This window comes from Gymnoscopelus braueri (assembly GCF_963280865.1).
Source record: "Gymnoscopelus braueri genome assembly, chromosome: 7".
Taxonomy (NCBI): Eukaryota; Metazoa; Chordata; class Actinopteri; order Myctophiformes; family Myctophidae; genus Gymnoscopelus; species Gymnoscopelus braueri.
In genome coordinates this window covers 30,823,147-30,836,996 of record NC_137608.1, presented here as the reverse complement: position 1 = coordinate 30,836,996, position 13,850 = coordinate 30,823,147, and the positions used below count along the sequence as shown (strand labels likewise).

Below are 13,850 nucleotides of genomic sequence, written 5' to 3'. Positions count from 1 at the left end.
AGGTGGTATAGTTAATAACAGTGGGATGAGGCAGTAAAACGGAAGCAGCAATGTACATAAGGTGCATGGTTTAAGGAAAAATCGATAAAATGAGGCAGTTAAAAGTTGCAGATTCCAGAAGTCCAGAATACCAGGCAGGCAGGCAGTGATGCAGCCAGTCAGGATGCTCTCAGCGGTACCTCTGTAGCTCTTCACTCCAAAATTTTCATCTCGATATCATATGAAACTGAACAGCAAATCAGAGTTTGATTTCACCTTGATAACTTTAACCTCAATCATTCGGATGACAGTCGGCCTTGCTCTAAATAAATTCACATAATTTTTCACATGAGACACAGTGCCTTGGAATTCTTTTCTTTTTAAGTCTGCATCTCACACCTTTTGGGCAAGCAGTACTTTTTTGAAATCCTTTTTGCAAAGTTGTCCAAGTGTTGGTCTTTGACCAACGTGATCTGCAGCCTGTCGTCCATCATCTCCGCTGTTCTCTGTGTATCTGGCCAGTAACGTTGGCATTTCACTTTCCCCCCTTCTACCTCTTGGGTCATCATGGCAATTACTTTCGATTTCTGTTCCCAAACCATCTGCCAGAAGTCACCCAGACTGGTAGGTAGAGGTCCCTGGCAGGCAATGAACAAGAAGTTCTCATCTTTCTCTGGCATTTTGATTAAGTTGGCGTTGATGTAGCCTCCATCCTTTCCAAGTACATCTCAAGTGGTATCAAGTGTGAAATAAAAGTAAACCAAAAAATGCTGTTTACTCACATGAAATGCTATACCAAAATTGAAAGAGGTTGTTTAAATGTGCCTGCTAGCGCTAAGCAATGATTACGCTCTGGTACATAATGAAAGCAGGAATTCTGTAATTGGCTTACAGGGAAAAATGTTCTTGTAGCGATTCTTCTTTTAGTTTTCCTTCGTCTGACTGATTTTGAAGATTCTGTCAGACTCAGAGGGCATATTAGAAAACAAAAACAACAAATTACATTCTGTATACAGTTTGTATAGAAAGTCAATGGCAATTTTGTGTAGAATGAGAAGTGATTACCTCAAACTCCTGTAGTGGGACCTTTTGCTCCAGAAGTCCTCTCATCATGCGGACCACAGTGTTGAGTTTGGACCCTGTGTAGGCTACTGGCCATCAGGAACCACCTTGACCAGGGGCAGGGAGGTCAGCTCATCTTCTGTGATGATAGCTCCCTCTGGGGAGGGGTCAAATAAATGCAACATTTTTAGAAGGATACTCCAACACTAAATGATGTCAAAACATTTAGCACTACCAGTTAAGGAACTTCATACCATTTCATGGAGAGAATTTGAGAAGCAATATTTGTGTTTAATTGGTGGAGTTGTGCATTTTGAAAAACTTTCAGAATTCTATCAGATTACCAGGTATAAAAAAGACAAAAAACAAACAAACAATGAACCCATATGTACAGATGGAAGTCAGGCACGCCGGAAGGGGTTAAATAGTGGGGGCCAAGTGGTGACGTCATGACTCTCACATTCCGTTTTGGTGTAGCTCCAAATAGCGCACACATGTAACCAAATGGACTACTATGGACACCTCAGACTTTAACTAAAATAAGCACTTTGATGTGTTGTTAGATGTGTTGTGTTGTTAGATGACAAGTTTGTATCAGTTAAATTATTAGGGTATAGTTACCATATGTTAGCAATGAAGTTTGTGTTTCCCAAACTTTTTACGACATGCATTAATAATAATAAAAAAATAACGGTCCACAGCTGGACAAACTGCAATAATATTACAGCCTAATAATAAAATACCTATACCATATAGAAGAATTGAGGTACTTTTACTTTACTGGAGTATATCCAATTTTCAATACTTTTACTTCTACTCCACTACATATAGACAAATATTGTAGGCTACTTTTACTCCACTACAATTATTTGATAAAGTTACTATAGTTACTTTGTAGATTTTGATTATTATTACAAAACCACTTATACAGTATACTTCGGCAATTTGAAAATAGCAGATTTGTGACGCGTTGTAGATCTGCTATTTTCAAATATTTTTTATACATTCTACACATTTGAGAACTTGTGAAATTGGACATCCTGCAGAATGAGTACTTTTACTTTTGGTACTTTAAATACATTTTGATACCAATACTTTTCTACTTTTACTCAAGTACATTTTGAATACCTTACTTTTACTTGTAAAAGAGTATTTTTACATTTTGCAGAATTGATACTTTTGTTTAAGTAAAAATGTGAGTACTTTCCACCACTGGTAGGCTATTCAGTGCATGCATGCAGTGAGTGACTGTTAGTGCACACAGGAGGAGGGAGTCGAGGGACACAGCATCCTGTATCTTCATTTAAATAAGGGCAGAGCCAAAACATGCAGAACATGTTTAGCACAGCCACACCCACAGAGATCACGACTTGTTTATTAGAGGCCATTAGCATGTCTGGCTAGGGCCGCTAGACAATGGGAACGGTGGGGTGGGCGGAGGCTGTGGAGCTACTGCCCCTGTAGAGGAAAAAAAATACGATTTTTTTTGTTTTATTATTTGATTTTTTAAATATATATATATAAAAAGAAGTGGATAGATGGAAAGTGGGGGGACACAGAGGACCTCCGGCGTCTATGATGGAAGTACTTTATACATTAAGTGTACACACAGTAACATTCTGAGTTTTAATTGAGTATAAAAACCATTCAATTCTTATACAAAATAAGCTGTGATTGTGCAAGTGCACAACACCAATGTGAAAGGCTCTAGCGCAGGGGTCTTCAACAAGGGGTCCGGGACCCCAATGGGGTCCTCAGAGTCAGTTACTACAGGGGGGCCACCACATCTTTGTGTGATATATTTTGTATTTACATTAACTACTTGAATCCTAGAATCCCTATTCTGAGGAGAATTTTAGCCAAAAATAGCTGATCTACAAGCTCACAATGCGGTAAAGAGGTTTTGATTGATTGATTGATGTAGTTTATTTAGTAAGACATGAGAATAGTACATGACAGTAGGCTACATAACAGTACATGGAAGTACAAATTCACAATACAAGGTCTACTAAACTGGAACTCTCATTAAGCACTAAGCTTGTTTAAGATGAGAACCCCATGCACACAAATCATGATGAGGTTTGGTGTAGAGGGAAAAAAATAACAGACAAAGTACAGAGTGAAAGGTGAAGTATTGACGGTTTAAGTGGTTGTCTTAAATTAACACGAATCCAACCTGATAGTGCTGTCAAACAAGTCTATGAAGCAGAAGCTTGGAAATGTTTAATCTACAACACACATTTTATAAAATATGTAGTGGGGGTCCCTGCTTGATCTCTCTCTCAGCTAAGGGGTCCCTGGTCTGGAAAAACGTTGAAGACCCCTGCTCTAGAATCCACATTGGTTTATTCCAACCTTGAGCAGTAGAGGAGTGCGCTGTAACTATCGCGAGATCGTGACGAATGAATACCGTGGTGCAGCTGCAGAACAAGTTCAGATAGCAGCACTAGCAGACTTAGCACGCACAGTCCGCTGCTCTTTCACGCAGACACATCAAGATGGCGTCCGCTCCGGGTATGTAAAATTCCAGCATTTCGATGTATCTCCACTTTAAGACGATGATCTAAAGTGAAATTACGCGTTTTATCTTTGACAATAGTCCATCGAAGTGCTTTTGTGGTATTTTAATGTTAACATTTCTATGTAAGAGGCGTTAGTTGTTGTTCGTGGTCGCCGGCTAAGCTACAGGCTTGAGGCCTAAACTTGGGGTCTCGGTTTGGGGTTGGGCCTATTTGTCTGGAACGTCGCATGTTGATTATGTTGTTTTATATTTGTTTATTATATATTATCTAGTTTGATTAATGTGTGGTTATTTGATATATTTTGGTCAAAAAGCAAACCGTTTGTGACCCCGTCTGATTGTTTGGCTCTTATTGTGATGAGCTAATGCTATGGGAGGAATGGTGCTAACGTTAGCAAGGCGGTGTTGCCATGGGTTGCGCGCGAAGGACTTTGCCTGGTGTTGTGTTGATTTATTAAATTTCAAGTTTGACCAGTGTTGATTTAAATATAAATTTCAAGTTTGACCAGTGCATTAAGCTGAGCCAGAAACATATGAATAACGCCACATCGTTCTGTTAAGAAGATTGCACTGATTGATTACTTAACAGTTTGCAAGACGTACAGTGGTTATACACTAATGCTAAAAGGATAACACAATGTCCTGGGCCTGGGGGCTTGTTTCCGTTGTGGTCCGATGTTTTACATTCATCAAGCCATATAAAGGCATACCACGTTATACAGGGAATCAACTGCTTATAGCTTTAATCCATGTTTTCGTATTTGTTTAACGTTTACAAACGTGTTTTGCTTTCAACAGATTACAGTTCCTACACCCAGGCCGCCGCCCAAACAGGGTAAGAAACTTGTGGTTTTGATAACATATTTAGTAGTTTGAGATTTTACATCTCTTATTAGCATTATACAGTTTTCCAAAAAAGGATATTCTTAAACAGAATTAATGAATGCACATTGTACTTTTACAGGTACAGTTCCTATGCTGCTCAGCCTGCTGCACAGGCATATGGCCAGTCTGCACAGGTGAGAATAGAAACGGATTAACAAAGAAGCATGCACATATGGTGACAATTTTTACAAACAATATGATGCTATTTTCTGCCTGAGTCTAATCCCCCCCCCTTTGTTCTTCAGCAGGGTTATAGTCAACAGGGTTATGGCTCTTATGCCCAACCTGCTGCTGCTGCAGATACCAGCAGTTACTCTCAGACAGCACCAGCAGCTGGAACCTATGCTCAACCCCAACAGCAGTATGGATCCTCGTATGCACAGCCAGCAGCAGGTTTGTTATTGTCTTTTCAGCTGATGGTTGAATCACATCCCAGATGCATCTCCTGAAGCCCAATTGAGGGAGGAAATGGACATGAAATATGATTGTCTTTATATATAGTACAGCAATTAACCAGTGTCTTTTAATTGTCATTCATTACTAAATTCGACCATTTGTGTCTTTCTACAGCTGGATATCCTGCTGCCCAGGCCACTGCTGCTCATGGCTACTCCCAGCCCACACAGGGTTATGGGGCAAGTGCTTATGATAGCACCCCTGCTGCTGCTGCTCCAGCTGCCACCCAGTCATCTTATGGGTCTCAGCCAGGCTACACAGCCCAGTCTGCCTACCCTGGCTATGGTCAGCAGCCAGCACCAGCTGCACCCCAGAGGTATGTGCCTGTGCCACTCAATTTGTTACGGCAGAGGATGCAACGATCACTGTTATGAATTGGAGATGAAGATTCCTGCTCTAAGGGTATATTAGTCATTGTTCTTTTTCCCTTCTAGTTACAACGCCACCAGTCAACCAACTGGTTACAGCCAGAATAGCTATTCCCAACCAGCTACATATGGCCAACAGCAGGCTGGGTACCAGACCCAACAAGGAAGCTATGCCCAGCAGCAGAGCAGCTATCAGCAGCAGCCCCCAGCACAGCCGGCACAGGCACCACCCTCTGCCTACCCTCCTCCTCAGACCTCAGGTTCCTATGGACAGCCTCCACCCAGTCAGTACGGCCAGCAGGGTGGACCTCCCAGTTACAACCAATCCAGCCATTACAGTAGGTGTCTTCATTGTCTGGTTATGGCGTTAACCAAAACAAGCCTCCCTCTGCACACTAATTGTAAGGGTAGGAACTTGTTAGTGTTTGCACAACTGAATGTTTTTTTAACATTTTGTTTTTCAGATAATTACAGGCAAGAGGGCCAGGGTGGAAGTTCTGGTTACTCTGCTTCGGAGCCTTCAAGGTATCCAGGGGCAGGGGAAGGCAGAGGTCCTTCCAGGGATGGGTTTGACAGAGGTGGAATGATGCACCGTGGGCGTGGAGGCATGGGACGTGGCATGGGGTAAGTTCCTGTCCTATATATGTAACCCCCGCTTGTATTTTCATCCACAGGTGCGGTGGCCAGGTAGAGCAGGGCCGAGACACTCCCCTAAAGACCTGTTGAATTATTAATGATCATTTCAGTCGTGTTTTCAAATTATGGGTTTCCCACAATCCAAAGACAATAGTTGTAAAAGATTAATTGCCAGTGTGGGTATACATTTTAACCAAGCATGAACATTTGATGTCTCAGCCCTGCCTCTGAAATGGCCAAAAGGTAAGAAAGGTAGTGTTTTCTCATCGTAGTTGGGTTGCACAATTGTCCCATGCACTGTGCAATACACATTGTAATGGCACATCTTTTATTCATGATTCAGTACATGATTTACACAGAACATGGTCCATAATCAGAAATGCTTTGGGTAACTGATAGTAGGGGCTAATGCTTTGGGTAACTGATAGTAGGGACTAGGAAGTTTGTGTAACTGATAGTAGGGGCTAATGCTTTGGGTAACTGATAGTAGGGACTAGGAAGTTGCCTATCTATTAGGGAGTTGCCTATTGGTTTACGGTCTATGTTAAACCATTTCCCCTCGCTTGCCATCTAAATTACAAGGGCTTTTCTAGAGTGGAATTTAAGTGCTGGTATCCCATGTCATTTGACCTTGGCCTTTAAAACAGAGGTTGATTTCGGGTGCACTCACATTACTTTGGGTAGCTCATGGTTCTAGGGATTTTGATACATTTGCCTAATGGTCGCTTTCATTGGCAATATTAGAAGTTTGTGTACAACTTCAGTTTTCTCATCAGTTGCCTTGTGAATTTTCTGAGACATCTAGAGCAACCTGTGAATAAATATATATATATATATCATGAAATATTTAAAATGGGCTTTAATGCTTTGAAACAGACCTCAGGGAAGAAATATTTATAAATGGAATTCACATTGGGTGTCATATGAAGTTAAGGGAACAATTTCCACGTTATCACGTGTAAACTAAAAGGTATCTTGTTTTTTTCCCTATACTGAGTTTTAAGACTTATGGGTTTGCAAGGCTGTCTTTGTCGATGGCCATTTTTTCTTAATTGACCAACCCACTTTCTAATGGATAAATGAGAAAAAGGTATAACTTTTCTTGGATTTTCAAGGTAACACTTATGATTAAATCAGCAAATTACAAGTTGCTTAAATTGGTGTGGGAGGTACAGAAAATCTGGGAAACAATTTAAGTTTATTATTTTTTGAGTTATGGTATCTATAAACATTTGAGCATAAGAACTATGATAAAAGATGGTCAAGATTTGAGGTCACCATAGGCAATAGCAAAATAATAATAACAGTAGAGGTATTCCAACAATCTGCTTACTTCTCAGTCTTTTCACAAGTTGAGATTGGTTCCTTGAAAATAATTTTATAAGGGAATGCCACTGTATTTCAGCTTGCCAGCAAGCTCCTCTTTTATGCATGTACAAGTAGCTGTGAGAAACTTAATTTCTGGAAAGCAAAGCTTATTTAGGGCTCAGGGTTGTTAGACCCAACATCACAGATTTCAGAAAAAGGAAAGGGTCTGGGTGCTTGGAAGTTCAAAAAAGTGTAGCCAAGGTGCTCTTTGGTGGAGGACTGAACTTGCAACAAAGGAAAACAATCAAGGCACTTTTCTGGTGAAAAAAGTTTAAAAGCCTTTATTGATGTGGCTAGTTCGTAATAGAAGTGTCATCATAGATTTGTCTTGGTTTGTGGGTTTAAGTTTGGGACAGAGTTATTATGGTTTTGAAATTTTCATTAGTTTTAGTTCGGTTTTTCAGTTTGGTGTGTTTTAGTTTTAGGAATTAAGTTTAGTTTAGGTCAATACATGCTCCTTCCGACTTCGAAAAAAACTTCCATTTTGGACGGGCTTTCTGAACTAGTTCGGGCAGTCGGGAGATCTGGGCCGTATGAGCGTTGAAAATAAAGTCAGAAGTTCTCGACAAGGTCAAAATGTAGTCATCACCTCCCTTTCCGAAAAAGAAGAGAAGTTCAGACGTTGGAAGGAGCATGTATTGCCTTAAGTTTTTCTCGTAGTTTCTCGTAGGTTAATTTTGGATGGTAGAATGCCTGACATCAGTTATGATGTACATGACATCATTTATTCCAATATAGGGCATAGATAATAAAACGTTTGATTCTGTGTCCAAAAAGATTTGAATATTTACTATATTTAATAAATACCATTTTTTTGTAGTTTTCAAATATTTTTTGACACAGAATCAAATGTTTTATGGTCATGATTCACCAGGAGCCTGAATGGCTTGGTTCCAGGCTTAAAATAATTGATATAAATATTTTCAGAATTCTCTTTAGGAAAAAGTTATGGGTTTGCTATCTGTGGCACCACAAAATGGCCGCCACTGCTATGCCCTATTGAGCAAAGCCTTTTAATCTTGTGCTGTACACCATTAAACATCATTCATGCTCAGCCCACACCAGAGCTTGGTAATTACTAGATGGAGCTCAATGAAAATCAAGACGACCAGTGCAAATTAAGGGAAAAACAAAAAAATATGATTTTACAAGCAATTCTGTGCGTTGCATTGTTCATTTGAGCTTTTATTTCCTGTTCATAAAAAAAAGTTTCAGTGAACTACATGAAGTTTTTAGTTAACTATAATGACCCTCGGCATCAGCAAATTAACAACACTGTACTCATGGTGTTCCCCTTAATTGGCATAAGTAATGAAGCTGACAGTTGTTTAAAAATGTTATTTAGCCAACTATTGGTTCAACGGCTGATACCTCCCTTTTAATGAACAGTGTTGTGCCCAGTTCCATTCTCGAGTTTGTGGTGCAAGAATTTACAAACGCATGGTTTAACTTTTTTTTTGAAGTTTCAGTCTGGAGTCCATCAACATCAGGTGGTACAATAATGATAAATAATAGTGTTTCCTCTGTAATTTTTTTAAAATACAGCAGTGGTGCTTTTGACAATAATTCTAGTTTGGTCTCATCTGTTCCTGTTTCGGTCTAAGTTATATTTAAAGTTGAGGTTCTCGTCAAATAATTTTAATTATGAAATCATCCTGACTACACTTTAGTTATAGATGACAATATGGCTATATTACAATGTTTATACTATGCTTTCAGTAGTTAATTTCCTTGCAGTTGTGGTGCACCACTGCTAAATTAATACAGAGGAAACACTGATAAGGAAGGATACATGAGATATTATGCATGACTCAAAAATGGTAAAGTTACCCACATAGCATCTCCATAATTGCTTTCATAATTTGGGACATTTTATTATGCCACATGAATATTTGGGGAGGGGGGTTCATGTCTCACATTAATGCAATTATCAGTATGTTTTTGTGGTTTGGAATACAAATGTTTGATCACATTATTTTGAGCACTTTTTAACATGCTTTGTCACATTTATACCGTACAGGTAACAGTGAGAGCCATTTAAAACCATCTATACTCTAAAAAGTACCTGTACTCAATACAGAGCCGGCAGCTTAAGCAGCAGGAGGGGTGCTTAAACAAAGATTCGGGGTCTGCCTATATGCCAACAACTAAGGATGGTGGTTTCAAAAGCATGATGGGCAAATCTATTAAGAGTCTTTGTTTTTTTTAAATTAAAAAATGCTTTTGTTTTAACTTGGTAGATATTGTAACAATCAAATGGAATATATTTAATTTGTTCATATTGTTAAGATTTTGTCTTTGAAAAAAACAATTGTCTTTTTTTTTATTTTTCTTACAAAGGTGAAAATGATCACCTGATCCTATTGTGAAATTTCAGATGCATTGTATTTATTAACTAGTACATATTTATTTGAAGTGTACATTTTGTTTGAAGTTGGTGTTGGTACAAGGTTGCACCATTTAGACGTGTAAATGTAATTATCAATGCATCTGGAATTGTTATACGATTGTACAAATTTTGAGGGGTATTGTACAAATGTTGAGGGGTTTTGTCGATATTAATGAAAACTTGTTATTTGTATAGCACTACTTAAAGCTGTCATTAACTTTGTAGCCAGCTAGCAAATTTATAACAAGACAAATCCCCATCTCCCCTCGTTTGAATTGTATATTAATCACTTTTGGGAGTTAACTGCTGTTAGGATAGCAAGAAATGTCTTCATTACTCCCTTATTCAAGCCTCATGGCTCGAGGCGTGGAAGTGGCTGTAAAAGGGAAATCGCCTTCATATCTCCATTTATTCCCCCATAGCAGCGCTGGAGACAGAGGTGGCTTCAGTAAGCCTGGTGGTAAGTTAACGAGTATTACACTGGTTAGTCCACTCAAAACTTTAAAACCTTTTTGAGCAAGTATGCTCCGAATATTGATGCATATTACATTGTGGTACACAAAGTTTTATTTATATGATCACACCTGAACATAAAGGGGGGTTCTTTTGGGGTGCAAGACCTCTTCCTCTGGGGTACTTGGTAAACATTTTGCTTTTATCACTCACTGCCTGTGGTTTCACAGTTTTGTCAGGTTGAGTTTTTATCAGGTTAATCACAAATCTCCGATGGCAACAAACATGTCTTGTTTCTTATTGTCTTAAATCTCACGGACTGAATTCCTGGGTTTTTTTGAGGATTCATATCTGGTCTTAGAGACATATGATACACAATTATTTGCAAAAGGGTCTGAGGTATTTTATTCATTCAAATATCAATATTACACTTGAGAGGGAAATGTGGTCATCCGTCAGGTATCATTTTCAACTTTCCCATATGGCTGAGGCTGACATGTATGGAATGTCTGGGTTATCTCTTGTAATGCTCCTCAGGAGTAATGTAATGTCCTCAAGTTGGCACACACTAAATGTCTTTACCTTTTCTCTCTTACCCTCAATTGATGGACTACAGGACCCAACAGCGAAGGAGAGCGTGAAATGGGTGAGCAGATGTTTAGCCCTTCATATAGCCTTAATTTATATTGGATTATTATTCTCCCATATTATATATTGGCTGTTTTTCTCTGCATGCTGCCCCATTCTGGCATTATGCTTTTTAGTGTGAGTTTCTAACCTGCAATGCTTTTATTTTTCAGGACGCCCTGAGGAGCAGGATGATTCTGAGAACAGCACGATCTACATTACTGGGCTAACTGAGAACGCCACTATAGATGAGATGGCTGAATTCTTTAAGCATACCGGACCTATAAGGGTAAGATTTGCTCTATGCATAACGAGGTCAGAAATGTGTGCAAAGAGAACTTGTGGAAACTTTTGCATGTGAGCTAATGAATTCATGTATACTGTTTCTTCAGATGAACCGCAGATTGGGTCAGCCAGCTATTAACATCTACACAGACAAGGACTCTGGAAAGCCCAAGGGGGATGCCACCCTGTCCTATGAAGAGCCCTTCTGTGCCAAAGCAGCAGTCGAGCACTTTGATGGTATGTTGCTTTGACTTCTGCCTGTACTTGATTCTGCATTTCCAGAACGAATACAAACTTTATTTTATGAATCCTCAATTTTTGTATTTTATTTGAAGGCAAGGAATTCCAGACCCGTAGGCTGAAGGTTTCCATGGCGCGACGTAAGCCTATGATGGGAGGGATGAGAGGTGGCATGCCTATGCGAGATGGTATGATGGGTCGTGGAGGTAAATATCAGCAACAATGTGTTTTAGAAAGACTGAGTCCTGGTATAGAAATATATCCTGGTTTCCTAATGTCATAACTCCTTGTGTAATAGGTATGATGGGCCGTGGAGGAGGAGACCGTGGAGGCTTTCCCCCACGAGGTGCTCCACGCGGAGGCGGAGGCGGAATGGGCAGAGGTGGTGGACCTACTGGAGGCAATATGCAGCAGAGAGCTGGGGACTGGGAGTGCCCTAACCCGTAAGTATTCATTCATATGTATGATTTTGTGCATTAATCATTGGCTTGAAACGCGTGATTAAAAGTTCTATTTTCTCAGGGGATGTGGTAACCAGAACTTTGCCTGGAGGATGGAGTGTAACCAGTGCAAGGCACCCAAACCAGAAGGTCTAGGTGGTGGACCTCCATTCCCGCCTGGCGGTAAGGATGTGTGAACTTGTCAGATTGGCCCACAATTTTGGAGTACTAAGATTTCAAAAGGTGTAATCGTCTTAGTTGGAGGAATGTAATGGGAGCTTCCTTTTTTTAAATTAATGTTTTGAGTATGTGGATATAGGCTAAGCTCAGATATTGTTTCTTTCAGGTGGTGATCGTGGCAGAGGTGGTATGGGAATGCGTGGGGGCAGAGGCATGGACCGTGGTGGAGGACCAGGGGGGCCTGGAGGTTTCCGTGGAGGCTGGGGAGGTGACCGTGGCGGAGGTGACCGTGGTGGATTTAGAGGACGCGGTGGGATGGATAGAGGGGGATTCCGTGGGGCGCGTGGAGGACCACCTATGGGCGGTAGAGGTGGAAGAGGAATGGGACCACCCGGCAAGATGGATATGAGGTAAGGACATGACTCGCAATACCTTTTTACCAGAACTGTTAAGATGGCTATCTTACTGCTTAACGGCCTAAATACACGAGGCATGGACGCAGCGTGACATGTCTGTCACAGCAGACTGCAGCCGTAAAATGTTAACCATGAGAATCCACCCTGCTCGTCTATATTTTTACTCTGCTTTTTGTTTTGCGTGCGGCGGCTATGTGGCCCCAACAGGTATTGTGTAAAAATGAAAGTATTACGATCTGTTTGAAACAATCGTGGTGATTTGTTGATAGATAATAAATATTTTGAAAATGTTTCTCGATTAGTTAAAGAAGTAATTGTAGTTAAAACGATCTAAAGTACTAGTCAATATAGACATTGACTCCAAACCCTGCATTACCACTTTGCAAAACTCAATAAACAAGGAGATGACGCCAGATTTCTTCAAATCAAATTATTTCATTCAGGTCTAAAACATAGTTATCAAACCAGACAGGTAAGCTCAGGGTATTTAAAACTTCCAAAACCAAATTCAGACATAAAAAAAGCAGTTTTTTATAGAGCCACCCAATAGTGGAACTCATTATCTGTAAATAATAAACAAATCAAAAGCAAATACGTATTCAAATCTCTTAAAACAGATATTAATGTTCCTAAATTATCATATATATCATGGGCATTTTGATAGTGTAGTATTGTAGTGAGTGTCAGTAGTTGTTTGTATGAATATTCCATGTTTTATGTGGACCCCAGGAAGACTAGTGACTGCGGCAGCGGAAGCTAATGGGGATCCGAATAAAGATTAAGCAATCAAAACGTTTTATTACACCAAAGGAGTAATAAAAAGAAGACAACTGCCCTCCTTCAGTTTATAGTGGGAGCTCTCCATAAGTGGACAAAAACAGTAAAAAATCTAATCTGAAATTTTTAAATCTCAGAAAACACGGCACACTGGTTCCCAAACAGAGGGTCGGGACCCATTTGGTCTCGAGCTAAAAGGTTTGGGAACCACTGATCTAGCAGTTAAACCCCTGCTCTGCCCCACCTACGTGACACATTGCGTCCTTTCCTGGTGTGTTTCATATGAACAGCATGATTGGAGTTCGCGTTTGATTAAGGATGAAAAAGGGTCCATTAGCCATGTGTAATTTAATTTCTGACTGTGCAGTTTGTAATGGTGGTTTTGTTCTTTACCAGGGACCATCGCGGGGAACGCAGAGACCGACCATACTGAAAAACAACGTACTGAATTTTCTGTTTAGTGCAGACTTTTTTGTTTTCTTTTCTTCAGTGGACATTTCTAATTTATGATTCCATATATGGTTCTAGAACTGCTTTTGAATATCCTGGTGCAGTTTCACTCAGCTCAAATGTTTTCTAGTTTATTCTTGAATATTTTTGCCATTGTCTTGTGCATGTTTTTTTGAATTTTTAAATACCGTATGCAAGTTAGTTTTTACAGTGTATTGTTTTTCTTTTTATCGTAAATTGCCTCCTGTTCCCCTTGACCAACTTGATAGTTGTGTATTGACACATTTGGAAAATAAAAAAGCTCACATTTGATGCTAA

At 39.8% G+C, this 13,850-nt stretch overlaps 1 protein-coding gene across 3 annotated transcripts; it reads left to right on the top strand.

The window, feature by feature from the left end:
• The first annotated feature begins 3,462 nt into the window (after positions 1–3,462).
• Positions 3,463–13,850, top strand: ewsr1b (EWS RNA-binding protein 1b). 3 transcript variants are annotated; one of them, XM_080434124.1, is made up of 16 exons: positions 3,463–3,555; positions 4,361–4,397; positions 4,527–4,581; positions 4,696–4,840; positions 5,018–5,219; positions 5,338–5,609; positions 5,736–5,895; positions 10,087–10,124; positions 10,734–10,763; positions 10,918–11,033; positions 11,137–11,266; positions 11,365–11,475; positions 11,568–11,712; positions 11,792–11,892; positions 12,056–12,299; positions 13,479–13,850. In XM_080434124.1, exons 1-16 carry the CDS (start codon positions 3,540–3,542, stop codon positions 13,513–13,515), a joined length of 1,839 nt encoding a protein of 612 aa, XP_080290250.1. In that variant the 5' UTR covers positions 3,463–3,539; the 3' UTR covers positions 13,516–13,850. The 3 variants fall into 3 exon arrangements, with proteins under 3 accessions (XP_080290250.1, XP_080290249.1, XP_080290248.1); XM_080434123.1 differs by having other exon boundaries at positions 4,693–4,840; positions 10,090–10,124; XM_080434122.1 differs by having other exon boundaries at positions 4,693–4,840.